The 25,540-nt window shown below is 38.5% G+C and overlaps 1 protein-coding gene across 2 annotated transcripts in view; it reads left to right on the top strand.

Annotated features, from left to right (window-relative positions):
- USH2A (usherin) overlaps positions 1–25,540 on the top strand; it is a 745,506-nt gene that overhangs the window by 562,977 nt on the left and 156,989 nt on the right. For both annotated transcript variants that reach the window (XM_058701414.1, XM_058701413.1), the window contains 3 exons: positions 2,244–2,465; positions 14,961–15,184; positions 19,968–20,172. In XM_058701414.1, the coding sequence (XP_058557397.1) occupies positions 2,244–2,465; positions 14,961–15,184; positions 19,968–20,172 (651 nt within the window). The remainder of the gene's footprint in view (positions 1–2,243; positions 2,466–14,960; positions 15,185–19,967; positions 20,173–25,540) is intronic.

Raw genomic sequence — 25,540 nt, 5'->3', positions numbered from 1 at the left:
TTTGTTATGTTGAGGTAGTTTCCTTCCATTCCTAGCTGGTTGAATGTTTTTATACTAGAATGGTGTTGGATTTTGTCAAATGCTTTGTCTACATCATTTGAGGTAATCATGTATTTTTTTTCTCCATTCTGTTGAAATAGTATGTCATATTGATTGACTTTCATATGTTGAATCATCTTTTCATGCTTCCCAGGAATAAATCCCACTTGGTAATGTGGTATAATCATTTAAATGTGCTCTTGAATTCAGTTCACTCGCATTTTGTTGAGAAGTTTTACATCAATTTTCATAAGGGATATTGGTCTGTAGTTTTTGCTTTGTTCTTTTCTTGAAGTGTCTGTCTAATATCAGGGTAAACCTGGCCTCATAAATTTTGTTAAAAAGTATTCCTCTTCAGTTTTTTAGAAGAGTTTGAGAAAGGTTAGAATTTTTTAAACGTTTATTTATTTGAGAGAGAGAGAGAGCAGGTGTGAGGAGAGAGGCAGAGAGAGAGGGAAAGAGAGAATCCCAAGCAGGCTTTGTGCTGTCAGTGTGGAGCCCGACTCAGGGCTTGATCCCACAAACCATGAGATCATGACCTGAGCCTAAATCAAGAGTCAGACAGTTAGCCCAACCCACTGAGTTACCCAGGTGCCTTGAGAAGGATTAGTACTAATTCTTTAAATGTTTGGTAAATTTCACCAGTGAAGCCATCGATCCAGAATTGTTCTCTGTTGGGAGGTTTGGACTTTGCTTCAATCTTGTTACTAGTTATACATCTATTCAGAATTTCTATTTTTTCATAATTCGTCTTTTAGGTTATATGTTTCTAGTAATTTGTCCATTTCATCTGGTAGGATGGATTTTTGACCAATGAATATGGACAAGAAAGACTTCAAGGATACCTGCTAGAGTATCTGGGGTTTTTTTGTTCTTTATATATCTATCCATACTTAAATATTGTCCCACATTTTTAATATCATTTTGGTAAGCAAATCGTCTTGCTTTTACTAACAAAGTTTTGGCATATCTTGACTTCACACATAGATAAACTAATTGATAAGGGAGTCCAGGACTATAAATTCCTAAGGCAATCCTAAATTCTTCAGTGAACTTGAGCCTCCCTTTTAAGAAGGCTTGGTAAGTCATTAACTAGATTATTTAAATCTTATCTGGACCATCCAAGGCTTAGAACTAAAAGACCTGCCAGGCTGGTGTATATACTCACAGACCACAGATCGCAGGATAACATGAAGAGATATTGTCCAGGGATAAAGATATGTTTTAAAAGGGGAAGTGGAAGAGAAGGAAGAGGGTCTGTTGAAGATGCAGGAAAAAGAAGAGGAGTAAGGCAAGAGAAAGGAGAGAGTGAAGGTTCAAGGGTTCATAAAGGAGGTCAACTGAGGAGGTCGACTGAGAGTTGGGTCATGAGATAGAGAGAAGTACAGTTTGAATTTTAGATCCACCAAGTCGGTAGTCCTTTCTAAGCTATCCTTAAAAGAATAAATTTATTTTTTTTTTTGTCTTTTGGAGTTTTCCTGTCTTTTAGAAGCATCTTCATATCAAAAAAGAAAAAAAAAAGAAAAAAATGCTGCCTATTGATATTTATAAAATTTAAACTCTGATCCCAAGGCACCAGTCAAAAGGTTATTTTATTCTTGTTTCAAGTTTCCCAGAATATCATGTAAAGGGGGAATGTAAGTACAGCTACATTAGTGAAATTCAGTGTCTGTCATAGCCCAGAAAAGTATTAATGTGCTGACTTGATACAGAATATTTTTACCTCCTCTCATTTAACTGAGCTTCACATCAGAAATATTTTGTTTGCTTAAATAAATAAAATTTGGTTAAAGAAATTATAATGTAGGCAATACCAATTTTATGTTAATTTCTGAATCCACTCCACTTTCAAAAAAAATTACACTAATTAGATAGAAAAGTATTTGTAGGCAAACTTTTTGTAATACCACTTACAATGTTGCCAGACCTACTGTGTTCATTTACTAGGGGTGAGAGAGGAAATAGGTAACATAGCATTGCCTCTAAATTACCATGTGTGTATGTGAGCAGACCCATGTTTATACGTCTTTAATTGAAAATTTTTAAATTGTTTTGAAATTTTGTAACTCCAAAATGACAGCATTCTTTCTAGTAATTCTGTCAACCAGTTGGCATCTGCAAGATGATTGTGATAAAATTTCCTTGTGAGTCAAAGCATATTTCTTTTAACTCATGCAATGATTGTTATTGTCCTAAATTGACAGGTGAAGTATGTTGTCCAGATGAACAGCACAATCGGGTTTCCACTGGCATCGGCGACTCCTGCTGTGGCCGAATGCCTTACTCCACCTCAGGAAACCAGATTTGCTGTGCTGGGAGGCTTCGGGATGGCCATGGCCAGCAGTGCTGTGGCGGACAGATTGTGAACAAAGACTTAGAATGCTGTGGTGGAGAAGAAGAAGGCATGGTGTACAGTCGCCTTCCAGGTAAGGAGCCCTTGTCTACTTTTCAATCGGTGGAGATTCTGAGAAACACAGGTCGGGAAATTGCCCTAGATACAAAGCAAATAAGTAATTAAAGCTCATGTGAATTATGTCTAATACATTTAAGTATATATTCTACAACAAATGAAAATGTAATCTCACCTTTTTTTATGTTCGGGGATGCATTTCATGAAAATGGATCAAAGCTCTTTCCTGTTGAGAAGTGTCATATCCACCATAAACAAAAACAAACACAAAAACACACGTGAATGCATGCACTGGTTCTGGATCAAGAGAATATTTCCTAGCAATGCTAACAGTATACAAAATTATTATTGATGATATGTTAGTTCTTTTGCTCCCTTATTCTTTGGTAGCTATGAAATTAACACTAATTTTAATAGCAATCATTATCACTGATTGAGTGCTTACTATCAACCAGGTACTATGCCCAATGTTTTATGCATTACTAACTCAATCCTTTTTTTTTTCAATTAATCTTTATAACAATCTTACTAGATAGGTTCTATTATTGTCTACATTTTAAAAATGAGGAAGCTGAGACACAGAAATTAGTCACTTGTTCAAGATTCCATAATGAATTTTTGGGTGCCTGAAAGTTATATAATTTGGGGGGGTCCTCTTTAAGGAAAGAAAATAAAATGATGAACACATGATTAAAATATAAAAATAATATTTATTTAGAAGGGGAAAATAAATTATGAAAATTACAAATTTAAAAAATAAAATCTAGCAAATGCCACTAACATAAAAACAGCATGTTTGGATTATATAACTTCTCACATCCCTCTTTTTTCCCCCTGACATGTTTAACTTATACCCTTGATCACCTCTTCATGGGACAATGACTTTGTGCCATTTATCAATGAGAAGCATAGAAAGATAATTCATTCTTTCCTAATCAAAATACGTTTTAATTATTGAAATTTAGAAAAGTGGTTTTAAGCTTCAAATTTTATTATTATAATATTATGTAAGTTCTTAGATTATTGTCAAATTTAGAGAAACATTTACCAAGGATCTCTCTAAGATTTAAGGGCATTTTAAGTTTTATCTTATTTTATTTATTTTTTATTTATTTATTTTATTTTTTAAAGATTATTTATTTATGTTGAGAAAAGAGAGAGAGCATGTGAGCAGGGGAGGGGTAGAGAGAGAGGAAGAGAGAGAATCCCAAACACGCTCCACTGACAGTGACCCAATGCAGGGGGCTTGATCTCATGAATCTGTGAGATCATGACCTGAGCTGAAATCAAGAGTTGGATACTTAATTGACTGAGCCACCCAAGTGCCCTGAGTTTTCTTCTTTTAAAGTAATTTGCGATGACATGTGTTAAATATTTGTTGAATTGACAACATCATACCAGTTTTTCATGGCTATCATTTTATGACTGAATTTGAACTATAATTTATAATGATATCACTATTTTACCTATGCATCAGCTGAAGTATAATTTTTTTCAATGTATTTATGAGTTACCTCTCTTCATAATTTGTAATAATTTATACTTCAATCTAAGATCCATCAGTTTCTTTTAATAGTTTACTACTTTTGTTATAATCTAAAATTTATTTTGTTATAATTCTCTTGATGTCACAATATTTCAGTTGATTCTATTGGTCAGTTTTACGGCTTTTGTTTCATATGCCATTAATTTTTCTGTCTGATCTTTCTCTTTCTTTAAAGCTTCCCCTTATATGCATCCAAATTAGGAGTCTGTAATTTCTCACATTTCTTATCTTTCCAAATTGAAGTTAAAATGGCATATTCAAGGCCTAATGACTTTTTTATAGAATTGACAAAAATCATAAACATAGCTACTGAACCCAAACGAAATATTGCCCCAACTCAACTTCCCCTTACTTAGATTTCAAAAATGTACACGGTCACTCTCCTATTTTATTTTTATTTTTTTTTATAATTTTTTTTTAACGTTTATTTATTTTTGAGACAGAGAGAGACAGAGCATGAACGGGGGAGGGGCAGAGAGAGAGCGAGACACAGAATCGGAAGCAGGCTCCAGGCTCTGAGCCATCAGCCTAGAGCCTGACGCGGGGCTCGAGCTCACGGACCGCGAGATTGTGACCTGAGCCAAAGTCAGACACTCAACCGACTGAGCCACCCAGGCGCCCCAGTCACTCTCCTATTTTAGTCAATACAAGGATACATAAGATACAAGGCAAGTTAAAGGAGCAAGAGACAGAGGCCATGAAAAACTGTAGTTAAAGATTATACATTTGCTAATTTTATAAAAATATATAACCATGCTTTTCCTAGAAGAGGCTCTTGTCAGAAAACGGCCCTGAAATTCAAGCTCATTAGCTTCAGGGTAAATCGGCCCATACAACTAGCAAGGGTTGAGAACTCCAGCCTTTCTCTGGGCATAATTTCAGGACACCATTAGATCTTGATGCAGATGAACTATGAATTTCTTGTTTTTCTATAATTTCTTCTTTAAAAAAAAAACATCAAAAAGTTATCCACAATATCAGTAATAATTGTTGAAATTAGTATAGTGTTATTGTTATATACCATTGTATATATTGTATATATTTTTATACACATTTTCTTCCTTTTTTAAATTTTATTTAAATCCAAGTCAGTTAACATATAGTGTAACAATGGTTTCAGGAGCAGAATTTAGTGATTCATCACTCACATACAACACCCAGTGCACATCCCAACAAGTGCCCTCCTTAATGCCCATCATCAATTAGCCCATTCTCCCACCCAACACCCCTGCAACAACCCTGTTTGTTCTCTGAATTTAAGAGTCTCTTACTTCTGTGTAAAAGTTCTGAAGATAATTATTAAGAAGAACACTTGAAGAACAAAACTAATCAATCAAAAAATTTAAAAAGTATCAATCCTGGGGGTGCCTGAATCTTGTATCTTAACAAGAATAATAGACTTCCAATATTTTCATAGCCCTTAAATAAATGAGAAATGCTTGATTAAATTATTCACAACTGAATTTCAGTACTCCCAGTATGGGAAAGATTGTTCTCCTTCTTTCAGACAAAAAATGCCTGATTTCTAGTTTTTTATTTTATCTTTGGACAACCATTAAGTGTGTTCCCAAGGCATTTACTATTCTATGCAGTTATAAATCACCCACCTGGATCCACACTATACCCGTGCTGTACATTCTTTTTTTGTTGTTGTTAATTTTTAGTTTTTATTCTGACAGAGAGAGTGCACACACATGAATTGGTGGGTGGGAGAGGGACAGAGAGAAAGGAAGAGAGAATCCCAAGCATGCTCTGTGCTGTCAGCATGCAGCCTGGTGTGGGGCTGAAACCCACAAACTATGAGATCATGACCTGAGCTGAAATCAAGAGTCGGATGCTTAGCTGACTGAGCCACCCAGGCACCCCTCTATGCATTCTCCAGTGAGACATATATGGAGGAAGACTTTAACATATACTCAGACTGTTTGATAGTACCGTGTCATTTTGTTGATCTCCATCAACTGTCCAGAAAATAGTGATGATGGATTGTTGCCCTACATACAACAGAATTGGACTTCAATTAGGACACTTCCATTGACCCCAGAAATTTAAGGATTACCTCCAACATACCGCACAGACACCTGGATCTGCACTATAAGGTAATAAGAAAGGTGACTTTGCCAGGTAAAACCAAGAAACAATAACAAAAACTAACTTTCTAAGATCTTTACAAATAAATGATGCATTAAATCATATGATACACAAGAGTTCAGTGTAGAAACATAATCCTTTCAGAAAACTTCCCCCTGAATCGTAACCTTAAGAAGTTAGCATTCGAAAGATAAGTAAAGTACACCCAAGGAATTCAGCCCACTCAGGTGTCTCCTAGACACTGATTATTGGCTAAAAGATGTACACAATGAACAGGAGACAAAATACAACAAAAAATAAACAACAGTCTGTGTTCACTATTTGCCAAACTGAATTCTGTGTACTTCATAATATACCCACACATTTATAACATGCTTAAAGCTCTCAACAACCCTATGAGGTAAGGACTATTATTATCTCCATTTAAATTTTTTTTAACATTTATTTTTTTTGAGAGAGAGAGAAACCATGAGCAGGGAAGGGGCAGAGAGAAAGGGAGACAGAATCTGAAGCAGGCTCCAGGCTCCAAGCTGTCAGCACAGAGTCCGACGCAGGGCTCAAACTCACAAACAGCAGGATTATGACCTAAGCCAAGGTTGGATGCTTAACCAACTGAGCCACCCAGGCGCCCCTATTATCTCCATTTTAGATATGGGGAAACTGAAGTGCTTCTAACAAAAGTTAAAAACTGTCCCCCATACAAAAGAAATATAGAACATAATACTAAACTAATGCCATATGCTATAGAAAGATTACGTTTTGGGTCTTTTCAACTATATATATATATATATATATATATATATATATATATATATATATATATTGGGTAAATAATTAGAATCAGGTTTGTTCAAATAATGATATACCTGAACCATGCCTATCAAAAGAAACCCCCCAAAAACAAAAAACAACAACAAACACTGTCCCCAAATCACATAGCTACCAAGTGGCTGTATTATTTCAGGTAGCATTAATTGCTGCTATAAACGAACCCCCAAATTTGCAAAGTCTCAAATACAATAGGGGTTATAGTTTTCTTGTATAATAGTACTGGGATATGAACCTATCTGCAGGTTACCTCTCTTCCCTAGGTATTTTGGCCTTTCCACAGGTAGCTTCTAAGGTCACCAGGGGGTTATACCCATTCCTGCAACCAAAAGAGGAAAAGAACATGGAATAATGGGTGTGCGAATTTTTTATTGCCAGGTCTAGGAAGAGCAAAATTTAAGTTAACATTTCACTAACTGGAACTTACTATCTGTTGACACCTAAGTGCAAGGGGGTCTGGGAGATTTCCTCTGGAATCTCTTGCCTCTGTGGCTAAGAAGGGATTCTAGCAGCATCCAAATGGCTACAGAGCCCATGCTCTTAACCTCTTTCTTTGATCATTATGATATTTGGAGAAGCACTGGACACCCTCCAACCCAAACTGTTTGTCAGGTCTAATGAGCAAGGTCAGTATCATAAACTACCAAATTGCAAACATTTTTTGGGCGACTGGAAAAAAAAAGAGGCCTTATACACTCTGCCCTTTGAGTGCACACCTCATGTTTGCCAAAGTTAGAAGAAAGGGTAATATGAGGCACCTGGGTGGCTCAGTAGGTTAAGCATCCGACATCGGCTCCAGTTATGATCTCTTGGTCCATGGGTTCGAGCCCCGCTTTGGGCTCTGTGCTGATAGCTCGGAGACTGGAGCCTGCTTCAGATTCTGTCTCCTTCTCTGTCTCTCTGCCCCTCCCCCGCTCATGCTCTGTGTCTCTCTCTCAAAAATTAACATTAAAAAATTAAAAAGAAAAAAAGAATAAGAAAGGGTAGTATGTATGAGTGCTAGGCCCTGAGACAGTCACTTTTAAAGAATGACGTGGGGGTGCCTGGGTGGCTCAGTCTGTTAAGCATCCGACTTCAGCTCAGGTCATGATCTGACAGTTTGTGAGTTCAAACCCCGTATCAGGCACTATGCTGACTGCTCAGAGCTTGGAGCCTGCCTGGGAAGCTGTGTCTCCCTCTCTCTTCCCGTCCCCTGCTCTCACTCTGTCTCTCTCTGTCTCAAAAATAAATAAACATTAAAAATTAAAAAAAAAAAAAAAAAGAATGACATGGGTCTTCTATGGGTCTGACCCTTTGAAGAAACACTTTGCAGGCGGTCTGTGAGATCAAAATGATCTTCATGCTAATACTAACCTATTATATGTCTTTTTTTTGCATTTATTTTTGAGAGACAGAGAGAGACAGCGTGAGCAAGGGAGGGACAGAGAGAGAGAGAGAGAGACAGAGACAGAAACAGAAGCAGGATCCAGGCTCCAAGCTGTCAGCACAGAGCCCGACGCGGGGCTCGAACTCGCAAACCGCGAGATCATGACCTGAGCCGAAGACGGACACTTGGCCAACTGAGTCACCCAGGCGCCCCTTATATGCCTTTTTCAATTTCATTCTCTCCTGTGTGTACAGTGAACTTTTTCAGAGGTTGCATGTGTGATATCACAACAAACTGAATGCAGAAGCAGGTATGAGAATTTAGTTCCCTTTAAGCCAGCCATTAGAGAGGCTTGCAAAAATATAAAACAATATTATTCTTCTCAAATGTTACCTATTATTATTTTAAATTAATTAGTAAATACATATTTCAAAAGTTGTTGTTTTCGACTCCAGCCCAGTATTTATCAACAGATATAACCTGTATAAGCAAAAGCTATTTGGAGTCTTTAATTATTTGTAAAAGTGTAAAGAGATCTTGAGACCAAACTTTGCGAACCTCTGCCTTAAGGCATGGTAATCATGTGTACTAGAAAATCCTGGCAATGAGTTAGTTGTCCTGTGCTATGATCAACCAGCTGAGTATCTCCTCTTCTTTTGGTTGAGTAGTTAAAAATAGGTAAAGACAGAACAAGGTGGGGCGCCTGGGTGGCCCAGTTTTTGAGCAGCCAACTCTTGATTTCAGCTCAGGTCATGATCTCACAGTTGGTGGGATCAAGTCCCTCAGCGGGCTCCTTGCTGGCAGCTTGGAGCCTACTTGGGATTCTCCCTCTCCCTCTCTTTGTCCTTCCCTGGCTCACACAAGTCCAGACTCTCTCTCTCTCAAAAATAAATTAAAAAAAAAAAAAAAGACAGAGCAAGGGTGCTAGGTTGGAAGGCAGGGTACAAAAGTGTTGCTCGCCCACTCTGTAATGGGTCAGAGTTTTAAAATAACAGCAAAAATGTCTCCTTTTAGCATCTTTGTTTATTTGTTGTTTTTTTAAGTCAATTACCATATTCCTTCATTCGATAAAAATGTATTGTGTAGTGTCTATGCTCAAGACATTATTCTCTGTGCTCTGCGAGTGTAAAATTGGCTAAGATTCCATTTTTATCCTTAAGGACTTATAATCTAATCAAGGAGGAAAGTACCAATAAGGTTAAACACAGTCCATAAGAGATGGGTGGACACAAGCATATTCTTAAGACTGAGAGTTCACTCCAGTCAAGGTGATGGAAAAAGCTAAGCCATTGGATTGGAACCTCAAACAACGAACAAGATGTTGAGATGTGTAGACGGAAGATGGACACTTCAGCTAAGGCGTGTAGCTTGAGCTAAAGTGTGAATATAGCACCGTGTGTAAGGAAGTAGAGAGGGATAAGTCTGAGTAGGCAAAAGGATCTGAATATTATTTAGTAATCAAGGAAGAGTCAACATGATGATAAGAACTGTGATTTAAGGAGATATATTCGATTTGGGGGCAAAATGAATATGAGGGAAAAGGAAAGCTAAGTCAGAATACCATTGCCAAAAATAAAATGTAGTACAGGTAACTGTATTCTAGGAAACTGGTGCCTAATCTTTTGGGGTCAAACGCTCCCTGAGAAATCTTTACAAAGCCTCACTTCAAATACTGGTACATAAAACACACAGAGTAATTTGCCTGCAATTTCATACACCCTTGAAGTCCATCCGTGGGCCCAAATTTCAGAATCACTCCTTACTTCACTATGGTTTTCCACGCTAGTCAAATATTTCTTAAGCAAATTGTGACATTACTCAACTCCTGCAAATCAAGATTAGCTCAAGAGTTTCCCATGACATTGTGCAATTCTGCCCAGTCTGGTAATCATGGTGGACCAGAGGAATGATACTTTTAAAAAGGAAAAGCCTCTCTTTTTTTTATTCTCTTGACCTTCCTGCAGGTTTCAGTTAAAATAGACACGTTCCACATGCCTTTTTCCTCTCTCTGCTGCCGCTCCCTCCTGTCGCCCCTAATGACTATGACCTCAGTGACCTTCCAGAATATCCATATGGCCCTTTCTCTCCTCAACCTAGCAACACCATACCTGCTACATGAGGGTTTGGATCTCACAATATTGTTCCTAAGCCTGGCCTCTCTCACTGCCTGGCATTGTGTGCCCGCCGTAAGACCAGGCTGGCTCGTAAAACATCTCTTTATGTACTTTATTACTTAAACTCTTTTATTTGCCTGCAGGAGCCCTTTAACAAAATCACATTGAATTGACTTTCTCACACCAAATCAAATCTCCCTGGTCCCAGTTCAGTTGTCTTTGTCAATATGTATTTTATAAATGGAGTGAATTAACAGATGCTGTTGGAACAGAAGTGCTGGGGTAGCGTTTATGTTTTTACTGCTCTCTCTGGGCAGATGAGTTGTGTAGGAGTGTTATACAGGTATCTCGGGATGAAAGTCATGCTCGTCATTTCGGTGGATATGTATTCTTAACCATTTTCTTTGGATGTATTTGAAACCTCTTTATTACTTTTTTTATTCTTAGTGTTTGCTTAAAGGGCTTTATCATTTATGCCATTAATCTTGGATTGGACTTGATCATATCTTTTAGTATTGAGAGATGAAAATGAAAGTCCCCCTATCATTCCAAGAGAACAGGATTTTCAGTTAGCCATGAGAAACTGCTCATGACATACCTTTGGAACATATTGCCTGATCTCTATTATAAATGTTGTCCATGCAGCCTTTGATAGGAGACTCTGAGTTGAAAGTGCTTTGGAAGAGAATCCTGGGTTTCCATGTCCTGGAGTAGGACTTCCACAGAATGAATGACTGTGGCTATTTGTCTTGTAAGATGGGATTTAGAAAGTTTGCAAAGAGGGCAACAGAGCACAGAAATCCATTATGTAAGAGTGGTACATGTAAGAATGTAAGAATGTTTTCCAGGAAGATTTCCATGTGCCATAATGAATTTTTAATGTAGAGGGGCACCTGGGTGGCTCAGTCGGTTGAGCGTCCGACTTCGGCTCAGGTCATGATCGCACGGCTTGTGAGTTCGAGCCCTGTGTCAAGCTCTGTGCTGACAGCTCGGAGCCTGGAACCTGCTTCGGATTCTGTGTCTCCCTCTTTCTCTGCCCTTAACTCACTTGCATTCTATCTGTCTCTCTCAAAAATAAATAAACATTAAAAATATTTTGAAAGTGTAATATAAAAGACTTTAAAACATAGCTCAGCAATTTGGGGAAATTTTTGCTCTACCCTTTATTTCTGTTTTGTGGTGGCAGCCATAGAGCCATCTACTGGTGGAGACAAGCACGCACGTCTTTTCTTTCATATCCTGCCACCATTTTGTAAGTTTGCCCTAACAATGACTAATCACAAAACTTTTTTTTTTTCCAGTCTGGTGGGCTTAATATATAACCCCTTGGTTTAAAATGTGGTCCCCACGATCAGTCCCAGAGTTGTACCTGAATCTGTCACATTCCAGACTTTGATTTTACTACTGTACTATTTTGATCTCAAAAGCATGATTCATAACTCTTGTTCTTTTTTTATTTTAGAAAAATGAAGCACCTGTTTTAGAGAATTAACAATTTAGAGATTCCTCAGGACCATATGTTTATAAATGCTTTCCTTTTCGGTCCTGGCCATTAAATTAATGTTAGTAACCTATTGAAACCACTCATAACATTGTGAGTAAACAACTCTTTCCTTCACTGTTTTCTCAGTTGTATCCAATGAAATGGGAGCTTCCCATTGGATATATATGCTGCTCGGGAAGATGAAATATGCAGTTTGATATTAAAAATAAATATCTAATAGCTCTATGTATATTGTACCACTTTAGTAACATCTGTCCACAGAGAATCTTCACCTGTGTACAAATGTAATGAACAGCCTCTGGAAGAATAGATCGATCCATCAATAATACACGACCTGTTTTGTTTTCCTTTTGGCACATTTAAAATTGTGCATTCTATGTGTCAAAGTTCAAAAGTCAAGTGCTGCATGTGATAAATTAAGCAGGGGTCAGAAGTTATTGCAATGCCGTTTCGGAAGATTGTCTGTCTCTGAATTTGCAGCTCATTCATGCTGAAGTGATGCACTATGGGAATTACTACCAAACTCCGCTCCACAACATCTGCTCTCCCTAAGTGAGTTAGTGCACGTCAGACATCTTTATGTCAGAATATTGCAGTGATGGATGCAGTCTTCAGAAAATGCTGCATAAAAATCTGGTGTGCCGTTCTGGCCATTAAGTGAAATTACTATTTAAATTAATGGCACTGTCACAGTTTATCTGTGCAAAGAATGAACGCTGATTAGGGTATTAAGTAATTAGCAATTTATCACACTGGAACAAGGTTGATAATAATTAAAGAAGTAATGGTTTACCAAAGAAACTAGAAAGGGAGTCACTTCTTGTTATGAGAGTGGAATCTTGGCTGAAAATTTTAATTCAGTGAAACAAAGATGAAGCTCTTTGTGAAAGAAAGCAGCCTTTTTTTTTTTCTAGTGTAAAAACAGTTCATTATCAAAATTTTAGTTGACCTGTCAAAAGTCCCTCAGAGCGATCAGATGACTGATTAGAGTTTCGAATTAGGTCAATGTCTGCATTTTGATTTTATACTTAAAGCATGGTGAAACCATAAGGTAACTTGGGAGTAGAGGGGGAGAATGTATTCTGCTCCCTAAAGGGCCAGTTTTCAGATTTTGATTGCTCTTTAAAATAGAAACATGAATTATTTTAAGAAAACTGCTAGAGAAAAAAAATGACGGTGAAAAAATCCAAGGTTGTATTTGAATGTCTGATCAGAAAGCAGCAGAAAAAAATGTCCGAACATTATAAAACTTGAAGGTGTAGATTTTTCTTTTTATTGTGTGTACTCACGTGTGTGTATACACATGTCATTTTTACCTGTCATAACCAAGACTCAGATTACAGTGATAGCTCTGCTGGGTGTATTTATGTGAAAAAAAATCTTTCCTTGGAAATGTTAAAACAACTAATATTATTAATAAAGCACTGAAGAAAACACTTTACTTTTATTTAAACCAATCATTTTGAACAGTTACCACATTTAGACATGGCATGTTAAGACTTGGTGGTACTCAATGATGTACATTGATAAAAGTTTTAAAATATTAGGAGAGGGGCACCTGGGTGGCTCAGTTGGTTAAGCCTCTGACTCTTGGTTTCAGCTCAGGTGATAATCTCACGTTTACCGAGTTTGAGCCCCTCATCGGACTCCGTGCTGACCGTGCGGAGTCTGTTTGGGATCCTCTCCCTCTCTCTCGCTGCCCCTCCCCCCACTGGCTCTCTCTTTCTCTCTCTCAAAAATAAATAAATAGATTTAAAACAATGAGAAATAAATAAATAAAATATTAGGAGATATTTTTTTGAAGTGGAAAGATCAGTGAGAAAGTTCTTTGGAATCATGTGTGGCTAAACATCTTTCTTAAGATGTGTACCAAGCCAGTGTCTACTTTCAATGATTTTTTTCTTTTTTAAATAAAAAGCACTTAAAACTCACTGGTCTATTATTAGGAGTGTCTTTCATAATGTAGGTGTTTGTACAGGACCAGATTAAACAATCAGGACCCCAGGGCACTTTGAAGTTGAGGTTCTTTATGTTATCAGTCAGGACTAATAATAAATAAACAAAATTCTAATTAAAATAAATCATTCATCACACTGCGCTGCTTTATAACTGGATATAAATTCTAATATAATAGCCCTGTGACCTGGAGTGTAGGCACCTTAATTTCTGGCTTAATCTGACTCTAGAGTATTGTTTATTTATTCAGGATTTTATGTCTAAATTTCTGCTGTATCTCTTCTATGGCAAGATCTAAATGATGTGAACACAGGCAGTCAAACTGAATTTGGTGGGAGAAAGTCTATTTGGTGGGAAAGGCACACGTGTCTTTCATCAACAAGTGGCAACCAATGACCCCTCCTTGCGAGGTCTTTCTGCCACCGACCCCAATCTCTTATCCATGTCCAGTGATGGGTCTAGAACTCAGTGCTGCTCAAAAACTAGTGGCCAAATTGCTCACCTGATCAGTGAGCAAGCGCAACTCGTTTTGAACAAATCTATCTTATGATGAACGAGTGATTTACTGGATGCCCAAGAAGCAGACGTGTCCCCTAGACAAAGCCAGGCAAAAACTTCCCAGACTCTTCCCACAGCGCCTCCAGTACTTGGATGGTGCTACCTCTTTACTCTGTCTAGCCTCTTATCCCAGAGCGTTTCGCTGACCTTTTCTCCCTGGTGAATTTCTAGAGCTTTCCTCTGACTCCCCGTAGTTTAACTAGCCCTTTTTCTGCAACACGATGTTATCATCACGAAATGAGCCGGTAATTCTCATGACGGAAATCGGGATTCTTTTTTTACCTATGGAGCTTGGGAGAAGTTCGGCCCCGCTGAATGATTTTGGAACACTTGTTCTTGTGTGTTCTTTACCTAATTAGCGTCTAGTGCTCTTGGTAAGAAGGACCCCTCACTGCACATTTAAATCACCTTGGTAAGGAAGTGCTACCTTGTATTGTGCCATTGTAGCAACTGCCTGAGTCTGACGTTTTTATACCAAACTTTATAGCAGTCTCAGTGTTCTTCCTTTTTTTTATTTCATATTCATATATAACATTTTATTGTTGCAGGGATGTTCTGTTGTGGGCAGGATTATGTGAATATGTCAGATACCATATGCTGCTCAGCTTCCAGTGGAGAGTCTAAAGCACATGTTAAAAAGAATGACCTGGTGCCAGTAAAATGCTGTGAGACTGAACTTATTCCAAAGAGCCAGAAATGCTGTAATGGAGTTGGATATAATCCTTTGAAATATGTTTGCTCTGACAAGATTTCAACTGGAATGATGATGAAGGTAATTGATAGAAAACCTCTCAGAGGTGCTGATTTGACAATGGAAAGAGAAATACATTGTTCATAACTATTTTTCTAAAATAGGAATATAAAAACTCCTGTGTGCATTATTCATTTTCACATTACATCCATATTAATACCAAATGAGTTCACTGTGATTGATGTTATTGCAATGAATTCTAAAGGAATTAATAATGATTAGCTGTTCTCAGGAAGCTTTACCCAGCACTTCAGATTAGTGCAGGACTGAAAGCCTGTGTGCCAAAAGAGCCAGAATATGTCGTCTGGGACCTATGCGGTGCCATTTTATGCCCATGGGTGCTGGGATGGAAAGGGAGAGAAATTCTGGCTTCTTCCCTCTGGGTCCCCAACCCAAATCCAACACTTTCCTTTGATAGAGACCTTAGATCCAGCAAATTCACTTGTGCTTATATCCTATTCCTTGAGACAGTTGAAGATTAACAAATGCCTGCCACTCTAAAAGCGGATAGACCTATGAGTGTATCATTTGTTTGTATGTTGACATGCTTCATGGACAGGAATGTCACATTTTGTTAAAATTAAATTTGACAGGACTCCAGAAACCTAACATTTTAAGAAAAGGATTATGGGACATTAAAAACCAAACATGCTACTAAGTCCTATAGTCATTTTGCCTTAGGAGATGCCTGCAAATAGGTGTTTGGGTCATTCATGCCAACTGACGCAACTATACAAACATTGTGTGGACACCATAGACTTTAAGATGTAAACTAACCTTTGAAATTGTTAGGGTTCCAGCAAGCACTTTGCAACAATTAATATTAAGATAATTCATGAATTTGTTAAAAAGAATAAGTACTTCATGAAGTAAAGAATCATATGAAATACCCATCAAAAATAGTTTTTCATCTACAAAATTGTTTTAGAAATTGGTATGACCATACGCAACTTGAAAGAAATCTATCCAACAGTATGCTCCCAAAGTTTGCATTTATTCCAAGTCAATGTTTTCAGAAATTTGGACTGGGAAATTTTTCTGAAACACACAGTCTTAAAACTGGTGATGTTGCAGGAACATGTCTTTAAAATGACTAGTTAAGAAGAATCTGTGTAGAAAAGTCTCCTCAAAAGGGCACTCAGATTTGAAAAATTAAGACAGAAAACCCGTTAGTTTCAGAAATGGCACTATTGCTCACAACTCTTTGTTTCATTATTATCCACTCACATTTGTTTCCCAGGAATCTAATTTTGGCTTCAGGAAGATATAGTTTCCATTACTCAAGGACAATGTTCAGGATATATACATGATCTTTTAAATTGACTTAAATTGGCTTTATGAAAGCCAGTTAACAGCCATATTGACAATTCACATTAAATTATTATAATTAAGACATTATTTCTGAATGCCGAATCAAGGAGTGTGTTACAGTAAAGTTCAACGTCTGGGTTGCACTTCGTTTCGCGAATATGTCTTTCATGGAGATTTCTCTCTCCTGCTCCATTCAGGACTGGACCACTGTGACATTTCTCCCCAGAGAGTCTTCCCTAAGTGTTGGTTTGGGGGTTTCTTTTACTTCTCTCCTGTGTCAGTGTCCCAGTGTTCTCAATCTAAGAGTCCCCCTTTCTTGCCTTTTTGCCTTCTTTTGGAGAAAGATCACTCTGGGTATCGGTGCGTGAAAGGTAAAGTTTTTGAGAGCTTGATGTCTGAAATTACCATTTTTCTACCCTCCCTCTAGATTGATAGCGTGGCTAGGTACACAATTCCAGGTTAACAATTATTTCTACTTGGATTTTAAAGTAATTTCTGCACTTTTAAACTTTCATTGCTATTCTGATTCCTGTTTCTTCCTAGGTACCCAGGTTGTTTTTCCTATGAAAGTTTTTAGGACATTCTCTTTATTCCGTCTAATATTTCATGATAATGTGCCTCCATGTGGATATTATCATCATCATCATCATCATCATCATCATCATCACCATTATTCATGGTGATGTACTTTTTGTGGACTTTTTCAGTGTGAAGTCTCATGACCCTCAGTTCTGAGGAATGTTATTTTATTATTTCTTTGATAATTTGCTCCCTTTTTATATCTGTTTTTACAGACTAGTTTGGTGTTAGACTTCCTAAGCCAATCTTTCCATCTTTTCATCTTTTCTTCTTGTTTCTTGTTTACTGATTAGTTAACACTTCATCTTTTTCAACATGATCGGATATTGCCTTAACGTCATCTTCCACCCTCTCTATTGATTGATTGATTTTTTAGCTATCATCATTTTTTTAATAGCTTTTAAGGGTTCTTTCTTGTTTGCTGACAGTTATTTACTCATGGCATCCTACTCTTGTTCCATTCATGGGGTGTCTTTTTTATTTATTCTGGAAATACTAATTCCATTGTTGTTGCTTTTTTTTATTGTTCACCTTGTTCCTTGAATTTTCTCATTTGTTTGTTTGGTTCTATATTAGTTTTCTTCTTTCCCTTCCTTTATTTCTCCTCCCTTTGAATTTTTGTTTTTTTCATATTCTATTCCTAGTCTATTCCTAGTCTATTCTTTCCATTGGAGGCTGAATGGAAAGCTCACTGTGCACAGGCATATATTAGTGGAGAGCACACAGTAGGGGAATTGAGTGGCAGGATGGCTTTTTGTTAGAGAGTCATATTAACAAGAATCTTAGCAAGTACATTTGACTATCCTTAATAATCCATCCTAGATCGTGATAAGATATATGTCTGGCTGACAGCACATAGGGAATTGGTAGGAAAGGAGGCTGGGATTCACGCTGTTTAACATGCAGACTTTTATTTGGCTTGCCCTCTTTGGCTCCTACCTTATACCTTCCAGTGAAGTCTCTCTGTTCCTTTTAATTTCACCAAATCTCTTCTAAGCTTATGCCATTTTGTAACACTTTACCAAGTGCAGCAGAAACAGCACACACCTACTGAGGATGTTTTAGATCGTGACCTCTTCCCCCAGGGCTGGAGTGCAGTAGCCCTGGCGTACTCTGACAGTTGTCCCAGGTCGTAATTTTATCAAATATGTAGCCACGGCATAACCGAGCTCCCCAAATTTCCAAACCCCAGTATGTATTTATTTGCCACTGCCTATCTAAGCATTAAAGCAACTCCATGTGGTTTAGGGTTTTGTTGTTGCTGTCAAGATGATATCTAACTTCAAAATTCTAATTTGTTTTATTTTTTTTTTAATTTTTTTTTAACGTTTATTTATTTTTGAGACAGAGAGAGACAGAGCATGAACGGGGGAGGGTCAGAGAGAGGGAGACACAGAATCCGAAACAGGCTCCAGGCTCTGAGCTGTCAGCACAGAGCCTGATGCGGGGCTCGAACTCACAGACCGCGAGATCATGACCTGAGCCAAAGTCGGCCGCCCAACCGACTGAGCCACCCAGGCGCCCCTAATTTATGTTTTAGCTACGACACATAAGACCATGCCAAAATCAAAACAGTGTACTCACGTATGGGATGGGTCAATAGAATAAATTTTAAAACAGTTCTTTCAAATTACAACCCAGTGTGAGTCAGACAGCTCTCCTCCAAGGAGTGTCTCGGGATCTACGTCTTCGCCTTTGTGGGACTTCACACACAACCCTCAGATCACAATGGAAAAGGGAAGAAAGAGGATGATTACGCATGTATGGATCTCAGAAAGGATACAACATACATATTTTCTATACTGTCATCACAGGGGCATTTCTAGTCACGTGGCTTTTCTTACTGAGCTGGACTTACAAATATTGTATTCCCAGGGAGAAAACACAAAATGGATATCACTGAGCACACAGTATTGTCTCTGCATGTATTCATCCCCTTTCTGCTTCCTTGGACTTTCTATGTTCCTTTACTTCCATCCGGTTGGGCTTTCAGAGGAAATGGAGATAAATGCAGGTGTTCAAGTCACTATATTCAAATAGAAATCCTACGATATTTTTCTGAAGCAGCTTTATTTTGACAACATTTGGAAGAATAATTTAACTTATATTAGGTAAGAGAGATGGAATGTGGATACATTTTGATAACCAAAGTTACTTTAAGTACATTATACTACCTATATAAAAGAAAGAGGAAGGGAAGCTTTGCATTATAAAAATACTGCCTTATTTATATCTCCTATAATCTGGGATCATGAAGTATTTCGCTTTCTGACATTAGAACACATTAGCACTCACCAATAACAAAGTCCAGGGATTCATCAGAAAAAAAGGTTTACAGATGTAAATAATAATATAGTGAGAGTTTATGAAATATTTAGGTTTCTAAAAGTTGGACAAGGAATGTTTCTTAGCGGTCCAACTTGCCCCACAGCACAAAAGTGCAGACTCTCAAATATCACATTCTTTATTTTCTCCAAAGCTCCATCAGGAGAGTGAGAAGTAACAATAATAAAATTATGACCCCTGCTATTATTTACAGAGTATCTACTAAGTGTAAGGCATTTACAGGTATTGTCTCATTTGACTCCCATAACCAACCTGTATGGTAAATGCAATTTCCATTTTCTCATCACCGAAGAAGCTGAGGCTTTGAGAATATAAGTGACGTCCTCAAGGTCACAGAAGCAAGAAGTTGCAAAACTGGATTCTGAATCCACATCTGTGTCATCCAAACCCAAACTGCTCTTTGTAGTGTATGCCCCGCCTTCATTTCTCTTCATGAATCTTGAGACATTTATTTATGAACCAAGTGGAAGAAAATTTCATTTGCAACTTGTTACAACCTCCCCCACGTATGTCCAGATGTAATTTTTAAATCTTTTCTCTATCTCCCCACCTCTACCACTCAACCTAGGAAGCCAGAGAGTGCAGGACTCTGTGCCCAGCGTCTCTGGAAGCCACAGCACATTGCGGCATGTGTGACTTCAACTTTACCAGCCACGTTTGCACCGTGATCCGAGGACCTCACAATTCCACAGGCAAGGAATCAATAGAAGAAATATGCTCATCTCCTGAAGAGACTGTTCACACGGGAAGTGTAAACACATTCTCCTTCACAGGTAACAGGAACCGAGCCACCTGCCCATGGCTTACTAGGGCTAGTGAAAAGCTGGGGAAAATGCAGATTCGTGTCATTCTGATGTCACCCCCCCCCCCTTAACGTAAAATCAATTAATTTCATCGAACTATGGGCCAGCTAGTCACAAGGTAATTAAAGGCACACTTTGGATCTGTTCAAAGTTAGCAGTTTAAAAAACTGGAAAGTCTAACTTTAAAGAAGAAATAAGCTATTTTAAAGTAAACCTGTAGAAAATCAAGAACAAGGAAATAACTATGTATCCTTTGATGGTATATCCAATTAATTTCAGTGAGCCCAGTTTTCTTTCTTAAGAGTTTGAATGGAGGCTTACAATAAAAGCAATGAATTGAGTGTCGCTGTGTTTGGCAGGCAAAAAAGAGGAAGAAACCTGACTAATGGCCAGTAAGACCAAGCAGCATTATTCTGAGGAGGAGCTTAAAGTATCCTTTCCTCAACTTGGGTCTGGGTCTAGAGACTGTACTCTCCCGCAGCTTGGTATTGCCCCTACATGGCCATCATCTTGGGAGCAATAACCTTCATGGTTATTGAAAATAATTTTCAGGCTCCATCCTGGCCCTACTGAGTTCCTCCAAATAGTGGTTCTCAGGCATGGCTAAGCTGAGTGAAAAACACTGTCAAGTTTAAGATCATCTCCAAAATAGTTCTGCCCTCTATTAAATTTTTATCATTCGTCCATTTACTTAAGTCCCTCCAGAGTTTGTTTCTGCCTTTTGAAAAATTCAGTGTGTGTGTGTATGTGTGTGTGTGTAGCTGTGTGTATGTACATATATATCATCTAGCATCTAGCATCAAATAGAATGCATTTAAGTGACATAATTCAGGCAAGCTAAGGTTAAATAAACAAGAAAAGTGCTCTGTTCCTTCATGAATCATCATTCTTCTTTACTTAACCCATGGTGAGTGATAATGGCAAACCTTGGGATGCAAATAAATAAATAAATAAATAAATCAAGATACTGGGATGAAAGGAGTAGATTAAGGAGGGAAAGCAGGAATAGAGATAAAGTTCCGTGATGTGCTACATGTTTTAAAACCTTACCTTGATTTACCCACAAAGCGATCGTGTAAGTAAGATCGTTTAATAGATGAGGAAACTGAGGGTCATATCTGTAAAAGTAACTTGCTAAGGGAAGATGTCAGATTTAAACCGTGTCACCTTCAAGAACAGCAAATTTAGCGAGGGCCTGGGGTGGTTCCATCAGGTGAGCATCCGACTCTTGATTTCTGCTCAGGTCACTCTCCCAGGGTTGAGGGATCGAGCCCAGCGATGGGCTCTATGCTGAATATGGAAGCTGCTTAAGATTCTCTCTCTGTCTCCTTCTGCACTTCTCCCCCCCCCCCCCCCGCTCTCTCTCTCTCTCTCTGTCTCAAATAAACAACAACAACAATAGTAGCAATAGATTTCAGAGACTCTGCACCGTGTAGGAGCTCCTTGCAGAGTGCCCCAAACCTCCCTCAAGCTGTCTCTTCCACTTGAAATGTCCGTCGTCATCATTGTGAGGGTGTAGGTCAAAATCCACGTCCTCTGTGCAGCTCCTCCAACCCAGCGCCTCTCCTCTCAGGCGTCAGCACGACGTCCACTTCTACTGTGTGTCACATGCATTTGGCCCCTGGTTCCATCTCTCCTAGCAGATTGAAACATCTGTCTGAGTAAGACGTCCTTACTTCACTTCACCTCGTCTTTGGATCAACACGCTGTAACCAAACAAAACACATTTATTGGAATGTATTTAATTAGGAAAGTCCTCAAGATAAAAGGCAGTTTGTCTAACCCTCCAATTTCGTTCAACTCCCAGTTACAGATTTAAGGACCCTCATTACCAATTAGTAGGTTTGATCTAAGAGAGTTCCCTACTTTTATCTGCCTTTTGTAATTAAGGTCAAGATTTTGAGGGTCCATTAAGATGTTTGCAATATCCCTCTCCAGATGACAATAAGTGTTTACACCTACTGATATAATATTGTGAGGCCTCTTACCACCCATATTTCAGAATGCTTCACCTGCCAATAAATACTATACATTAAATATGAAAAATAACAAAAGTTTCTTTTCCATGAAGAAAATGAAGCACTTAAGTAATGCTAAAATAAGCGCCATTGATTGAGACCAACTTGGACTAAGAACTCAACCTTTCTTAGAAATTTACAATCAGGGGCGCCTGGGTGGCGCAGTCGGTTAAGCGTCCGACTTCAGCCAGGTCACGATCTCGCGGTCCGGTCCGTGAGTTCGAGCCCCGCGTCAGGCTCTGGGCTGATGGCTCGGAGCCTGGAGCCTGTTTCCGATTCTGTGTCTCCCTCTCTCTCTGCCCCTCCCCCGTTCATGCTCTGTCTCTCTCTGTCCCAAAAATAAAAAATAAAAAACGTTGAAAAAAAAATTAAAAAAAAAAAAGAAATTTACAATCAAAGTGAAACAACACCAGGGCTCACCAAAATTTATTCATGCATGCGATCATTTCACTTATCAAAAACTATGTATTAAATTTGTACTAACAACCAGTCACTACCCTGAGACCAACAGCTATGAAAACAAATAAATAAGAATTCCCATCAGGAATTTGCAGCCTCTATGAATGGACAGAGAACAGATATGTAAGTATTGTAATGTGAGAAGCGATGTCCGTGTAAGAGCTGTGACAGAGTAAGCAGAGAGCATTGCAAGGACGCCTAACGCAGACAGAAGAGGTTGGAAAGACTTTATGAAGGATGTGATGCCTGAGCTGAGAACTAAAAGACGAGTAGAAACATCAGGTGAAAGGAAGGTAAGGCAGGCACAGAGGGCGACAGGAAGTGAAAGGAACTCCAGGAGGTGTGAAAAACAAGAACCTTGATACGAATGTAGCACAGTGTAGGAGAGAAAAAATAATGGAGATAAGGCCAAACAGCAGGAGTCAGATGATGAAGGCCTTTATTGCCACACTCGGCAGGTTGTCTTTATGCAAGAATGAGTGGAAATTAAAGCTTTTTAGGCAATGGAAGGTCACAACCATGTGTATGCATTTTTGAAGAATTCCTTGTCCACTGAAGAAATGATTGAAAACAAATATGTATGGGACATTAAAGCAATTAAAAAGTAAAGATTGAACAAGCATAATCCCCACAAAAGCAAAACCCTCTGTTATTTGAAGACTAGCCCCATATAACAAAACAATTTTGAGATAAAAAGAGGGGTTGTTTTATTCTTTAAAAAAAAAAAAGAGTTGGGTTTGGGGCACCTGTATGACTCAGTTAAGCATCCGACTACAGCTCACGGTTGGTGAGTTCAAGCCCCACGTCGGGTTCTGTGCTGACAGCACAAAGCCTGCTTGGGATTGTCTCTCTCTGCCCCTCTCCTGCTCATGCTCTCTCTCTCTCAAAAATAAATAAACATTAAAAAAATAAAACGTTGGAGGGATGCCTGGGTGATGTAGTCACCAAGTCATGATCTTGCAGTTTGTGTGTTTGAGCCCCCCGTTGGGCATAGCCTGCTTTGGATCTTTTGTCCCCCTCTCTCTCTGTCCCTCACCCACTCACACTCTCTCTCTCAAAGATAAATAAAGCATTAAAAAAATTTTTTAAGGAGCTGGAAATTCTGGCAAAGAAAAAAAATAACTCAGAAATTAGAGAGATTATTGAGGGAAGGCAAAATTTCAACAATGATTCCTTGCACGTAAAGAAAACAAAGAATGCTTTCATGGGCTAGGAGCATCTTTGAAAGACTGGGCCTCACAGGAAAACAAAGAAATGAGGATAAGTGATGAGAGAGTACAAAGGAGAAGAACGAAATGCCATAGAGGAAAGAATAAGAAACACAGCATGGGGAGCTGCCACAGCTGAAATTGGAAATGACGATGTGGGCCTGAAGGGTATGGAATAACAGTTATTAACAATGAACAGTTTAATCTGCTACAGCGAATTGATCCAAAAATATAGTGACCGTCTGTGGGCCGGTGAATGGTCTGGGCAGTTCTGCCCCACTAGGTCATCCAGGGACCCTGATTCCCTCCAGTTTATGACTCATCATGTTTCCGGTGCTGTCGTCATTCACATGGTGCAGCTTGGGTTGCCACAACATCCTATGTCCAGCCCATCAAAAGGGGATGAGAAAGTCAATGGAAGGCAAGTGATTTCCTCTTAGAAAGTGACGTGCAAGATGCTCCTATCACGTCCGTGCTTCCTCCATTGTTGAGATCTGAGTCACATGACTACCCCCAAGCTGCGAAGAAAACAGGAAAAATTAGACTGTAGCCAAGAAGCCTCAGACCAGGACAGAAGGCATATATGGGAACCCACTAGTGGTCATCACAGAGAATATGTGGCAGACGCCCTCTGACCAGAGAAAATAAAGACAGAAGATAATCCCTTCTATTTTATAGCAATTTATTTTACGATGCTCTGTCACATAACTTCTTGCATTTTATCTTCGTACTAATTCTATAGCGTAGGCAGATCAGGGTTTATAGTAAGGAAATGCATATAAGGAAAACGTGGTCAAAAACCCCACATGGATGGATTGAGACTCAACCCCACATTCAGTGGAGATACAGCAGGTGGCCAGACAGCCGAAGAGGAGGACTTACTCTTCTGATTTTCCATCTGAGAAAAGTCATCTAGAAACCACCATACCAAAACAAATACATACAAACGTATTCAAATTCACAAAATTAAATAAGTGGAAAACATTTAACCAATTAAATTTTCCATTTTTAAAAAAATAAATTTGTAGCATTTGTGCTTCTGAAGTTATTAAAGCTTAAAACAGAACAGAGACTTTTGGGACACCATTGCATCACATGGATGGTTATCTAATAAAATTCTTGTCAGTGCAAAACACTCAGTAGTCTGGTTTTATTCTTTTCTTTTTTTTTAAAGTTTATTTATTATTGAGTGACAGAGAGACACAGAGTGTGAGCAGGGGAGGGGGCAGAGAGAGGGGGAGACACAGAATCCAAAGCAGGCTCCAGGCTCCGAGCTGTCAGCAGAGAGCCCAACGCAGGGCTCGAACTCACAAACTGTGAGATCATGACCTGAGCCGAAGTCGGTTGCCTAACCAACTGAGCTACCCCGGCGCCCCAGGTTTTCTTCTTTTAATTAGATTTGTTGTTTTTGGCTTGGGTTTCCATTGTGGTTTGGTGAAAGAGGGAAGTAAGTATGTAGTGGACTGTGCATTCATTTATATCCACTGGCCCTGATAAGCTAAGTTTCAAGTCCTGTATCTCATAATAACTACATTATATAATAATTTAACGTAATATGAACAATGTAATAATTGGTAAAATTTATCATACTAAAATTATGAAAGTATGTTGGTGAAACTGCCTCATATAGAAATAAAGTATATACAAACCTGT

Source organism: Neofelis nebulosa, chromosome 15 (genome assembly GCF_028018385.1).
Source record: "Neofelis nebulosa isolate mNeoNeb1 chromosome 15, mNeoNeb1.pri, whole genome shotgun sequence".
Lineage (NCBI taxonomy): Eukaryota > Metazoa > Chordata > Mammalia > Carnivora > Felidae > Neofelis > Neofelis nebulosa.
Note: the sequence above shows the minus strand (reverse complement) of the source record. Positions and strands in the feature narration are given on the sequence as shown.